Source organism: Octopus bimaculoides, chromosome 21, assembly GCF_001194135.2.
Source record: "Octopus bimaculoides isolate UCB-OBI-ISO-001 chromosome 21, ASM119413v2, whole genome shotgun sequence".
In the NCBI taxonomy this organism is placed as follows: Eukaryota; Metazoa; Mollusca; class Cephalopoda; order Octopoda; family Octopodidae; genus Octopus; species Octopus bimaculoides.
In genome coordinates, this window is record NC_069001.1 from 37,333,028 (window position 1) to 37,338,292 (window position 5,265).

A 5,265-nucleotide genomic window follows, 5' to 3' on the forward strand; every position below is an offset into this window, starting at 1 on the left:
TATATATATATATATATATATATATATATATATATAATTGTGTGTGTTTATGTGCCTAAAGCCACCGCACCCTTACTCATCTGGGAATGTTACCCAGAATAGGTCTCATACTAAACCAGGATTGAACATTCTGGGAATTTTCTCAGAGCCTTTTGCCTGTTAATATATTCATTATATGCATTTTTGTCAGTGTTTGTGTGTGTGTGTGTGTGCGTGTGTGCCTGTGTTTATATACATACATTTATATATGTGTGTGTGTCTGTGTGCGTGTGTACTTGGTAGAAACTTGTGATAGACACGTATATGCATGAATACATATACGTGTGTATGTGTATATATATATATGAAGGACATTTGCATGGGATTTAGTAATTCATTGACTTTTATATATGCCACACCTAAATGTGTGTGACATCATCTCTTTCTTTATTAGCATATGTCCTTGTGATATATAAGCATGTGTGTGTGAAGGACATGCCACACAGGACTTTTCCAAAAATGTTTTGTCTAATTCTAGATCATCATGTCCTTTTTGTACAATGGCTATTTTCTTGAATTACAACTGTCCTCACATTATTGATCCAAATCACACGTACTTGTGTGTGTGTGTATCTGTCTGTTAATAATTGTCATGATTCATAATAAATTCTCGTATATGCCATCTTCCGTCTTTCATTTGCCATATGCATAACTGTGAAAGTGACCATGCTTTACCAGTAAGCTACCAGGTGTAAACCATTTGTTTTATTTTCTATCAATATATATAGGTGTATGTATTATCTATATCTATAAAACAGAATTTGTGTGTGTGTGGTGCATATGTTCCTTACCGATTCGAAAACTGAGTTGCTGATTTTGACATATGAAGCATCAAAAGATTCAGTAGTCTTTTGACTACCAAATAAAGTATGTTTTTTGCACAAAAGCTCTTTTTTACTACAAAAATAACCTTGTAAAGGAGGTCAGGTTGCACAATTTTAAGGTCATTTTTGGACAATATTTGGATTTGCTTCTAATCTATGTTGCTAATTTTAATGTTTTTAGTGTTAAAAAAATGAAGCAATGTACAAGGAGTGTTATGAGTGCATTTGTGATGCAGAAAACCCTATTTGTCAATGGAAAATGACCATAAAACATGCTTCTTTGGCACAATTATTGCCACATTTTCAGTACCACCCACTTCTTTTCAATATGGGAGAATACGATTTTGACCAAAAATCACGTTTTCAAAATACCTACAATCTACTCTACAATTTGATCAACAATTTGAATATAGAGAACAAATTGTAGAGTGGATTGTAGGTATTTGACACCTATTTCTAGCATTAACTATAATTATATCTTTTTAATTATATACCTATATATATATATATATATATGTGTGTGTGTGTGTGTGTGTACACATACTCACACATACACACACAAACTTAAGGTCAGTACAAATATATTTGAAGTCGTGGAGAAAAAAATTCTCTCTTGAGACAAGAATGTGATAGAATGGCGCAGTCAGCTGAGTGACCCCTCCCCCCCATTGGTCAGGTGGTTGCATTTCAAACTGATTACTAGGTGCCGGCATGGTTATGTGGTTAAGTAGTTTGCTTCCCAATCATATGGTTTCAGGTTTAGTACCACTGCATGCCACCTTAGGCAAGTGTCTTTTATTTGATCAATATTCTGGACAAGACTGTGGTTCTACAGTGGAGATGCAAACTAAACGTGAATGTATCGTAGCTATATATTTGGGTCATAGCCATAGATAGCTTTATATATAGACAGCTGGTGAATGAATGACAAGAGGCTGACTAAATGAAGCTAAGACATTTTTAACCGTTTTGAAGATTTTTGAAATCATATTCAGCCAATGCAGATCATTGTTGATGATAATTACCCTGGTCACATTCTCCAGTAAATTTCTTATGTTTGGCATTGTGGAAAAAGTAGGTAGGTCTGGGGTCTTCCTCCCAAAATCTATAGTGGTGCGCTTGTCTGCAACCAGCTGGAGTTGCCACTCAGCAATCCATTGCTGCATTGTATCCAGGTTAGATTGCAGGAAAAACCCATAGCTTATAGAATCCATTCTTTTTATCTTAAGGACAGCTTGATGTTCTTAGTGAATTTTAACACAGTCTCCTGCTTTAACTTGGCATTTGTTTCATATACTATGAACAACAAGGCATCAACAATAGATCCCTGTGGAACTCCAAATATAAATAGAGTCCAGAATGTTATCCTACAGTGACTACCTTTTTTTTTTTCTTTTTGGGATTGAGAATGAAGGACTGCAGCCAGTTATTAAGATTAGCACCCTCCGCTCTCATAGAGAGCTTCACTATAAGTCATTTGTTTGGTACAGAACTTGGCTACGAAACAAAAGCACAGGAGTGAAATTACTGGTATCTTTGTATATTTTCAGGTCCCAAAGTCCCCATCAGACAAGTACTGAAGCTGATGTTGCCAACATTCGAGTGAAATCTGAAACAGGGGACTGTACATACCTGATAAAGATGAAGTACCTGGACACAATTGGGGACTTAAGAATATATCTGGATACCCACAGGTAAGAAGAATTTCAGGCCCTGGCTTGGTTTGTTTTCGTCTGCATTATGATGGTGAGCAGGTGAGTGGTTAGTATTAGGAAATTATCAAGATACAATATGGAAATTTGGATTTTTCACTTCTAGAGTTCTAGAGCCTCCTCCATTCTGTAAATTTGTAACTTTAAATCCAATGTTGCTGTACATCAAATATACGCACACATGCATGCACAGAGAGAGAGAGAGAGAGAGAGAGAGAGAGAGTGTGTGTGTGTGTATGGATGTGACAGTTATAAGAAGACAGATGTGGCTTCTGCAGCTTGTTGTTGAACAAGTTGCACAGATGATTTGTTTATTGTGATCAAATGCTAGTGCTGTACATCAGCTTACTCCTTTGGATAAAATCAACATTACCTGTACAGGTGAATAGTGTGCCGCATGTCAGGTGTTGAAGGGATCAGTAGGGAAATGTGAAAAATGAAGCATTTTGTTCAAGATTACAATGAACTGTTCAGTCTAGGAACTGAAACCATGATCTTGTGGTCATGAACGCAGCATCCTAACTAACACTAGGCCACATATATACACACACATATATATACACACACATATATATACACACACATATATATATACACTCATATACACACACATATCACTATGTAACTATTGATTTGAAGCAAAGTAATATTTCACCATGGCCGGACATGTTTTTTATGGAAGACTTACAAATGAACATTATTACATTTATGATGATAATGCTTGTTTACAACCATCACATAACCTCAAGACAAGGGTACACACACACACACACACACACACACACACAAATACACAAATACACACATACATATATGTTTGATGAGCTTCTTTCCGTTTCTTATTTCTTTATTGCCCACAAAGGGCTAAACATAGAGGGGACAAACAAGGACAGACAAAGGGATTAAGTCGATTACATCGACCCCAGTGTGTAACTGGTACTTTCAACTCATCTTATTAATAACTGTTGTTACTGCTGCTGCTGCTGTTGTTGCTGTTGCTGTGGCTGCTGTTGCTGTTGTGATTGTTGTTATTTTGTTGTTTGTGACAAATTATGAACATCACCAACAACACACATCAATCCCACATCGTCCAGGAGGTTTCAAAAATATTACAGGATATTTATTGGACAATACGCTATTGTCAGAGAGAAAAGACAAACCATAGATCTGTTTCTGTCTCTTGTTGGCCAGATTTGGTGTCCTGTTAGGTGACCAGGACAGAGATGAACTCTGCAACACTGCCACATTTCGTAGCATACAGCAACAACAATGTCAACATTGTTTTCACACTAAAACAATATTGAACGAATCAATGTAATGGCTGCGTGCGTGCGCCTGTGAGTGGTTGAGTGTGTCTATATATGTCTGAGTGAGTGTATCTGTGTGTATGAGCATGTGTTTTGTGTGTGTGTTTACAGATGAAGTATATGTGTGTTTGTATGCGTGTGTGTGTATGTGCATATGTGTGTATGTGTGTGTGTGTGTGCGTGTGTGCGTGTGTGTGTGTGTGTGTAGTGCCTCTCATGTTTATAGATGAAGTTGTGAATCACACAGTTGGAGAAAGAAGTGTTGCCTTCTAGCCATTTTGTTGTAATGTGTGAGAGTGGTGACCATGATGTGAGTTAATGGGCCTGCCCTGAACATACACACACACATACATACTTATTGGTATCACATCTATTTTCGTCTTCTTTCACATTGATCCTGTTCTCACTGGGGCATGCTATGTCGATTATCATACACGTTCTTTCTTTTTTATTCACCACAACAATGTCCAGTTTCCGATGTCTGGTTGGTTGATCACGCTGGATCATTGCATCTCACAGGATTTTGCAATTCTCATTTTCAGTGACTCCTCCTGGAGTTTTCTCATACCACCGCTTTGCTCTTTGAAGGCCATAGTTTCCACAGAGCTCCCAATGGAGCATTCTTACCACATTGTCAGGGTGTCTTTTGTATTTGCATTGTGCCAATTTTGGGTATTCGCTAACGATGTGCCATATCATTTCGCCCCTCTTACCACACATCCTGCACTTGTTGCTATTGGTAGTGTTGTCTATTCTGCACTTCATATGATTGGTCCTTAATGCTTGTTCCTGAGCTGCGCATATGAATGCTTCTGTCTCTGTCTTCAGGTCACTCCTCCTCATCCATAGCCAACGGTCCTCTGTATCTGTCTTTATGTTCACGTCTCTTGCAAACTGGCCGTTCATTTTCTTTTCCCTCCGTGCTTTTTCTTTTTTTTTTTTTGTTCATTTCTTGTTTAAATTTTTCTGTAGTTAAACAATTTTCAATTTTGATGATGCCAGCTTTCTTTGTGCATTTCAACAGTGACTCCACAGCATTTTTTATATACCACCCTAAGCTGTTTTTCTCTGCTTCAATACAACCCTGGCAACTGATCAAATTATTATTATTATTATTGTTATTATTATTATTATTATTATTATTATTATTATTATGATCCTCTTCCTCCTTCTCCTGTTGTAGGCCTGCTTTCAGTCCACCATACAAGATTCTGTCGACATTCCCACGTAAGGTTCTCGATGATCCAGATGCAACCATTGAAGAGTGTGGTCTTGTCCCAACAGCAACACTAGTTCTGGAGCTCGACTCAGCAGTTAACCCCATATATTAATGTGGTTGCTAAGAATAAAACACTTTTCTTGCAATACTTCAATCACACACAC

General features: G+C 37.4%; 1 protein-coding gene across 2 annotated transcripts in view; it reads left to right on the forward strand.

Moving 5' to 3' along the window:
• LOC106868788 (UBX domain-containing protein 11) overlaps positions 1-5,259 on the forward strand; it is a 147,774-nt gene extending 142,515 nt beyond the window's left edge. For both annotated transcript variants that reach the window (XM_052975533.1, XM_014914207.2), the window contains 2 exons: positions 2,414-2,557; positions 5,066-5,259. In XM_052975533.1, coding sequence (XP_052831493.1) covers positions 2,414-2,557; positions 5,066-5,213 — 292 coding nt within the window. In that variant the 3' untranslated portion in view covers positions 5,214-5,259. The remainder of the gene's footprint in view (positions 1-2,413; positions 2,558-5,065) is intronic.
• The last annotated feature ends 6 nt before the right edge of the window (positions 5,260-5,265 follow it).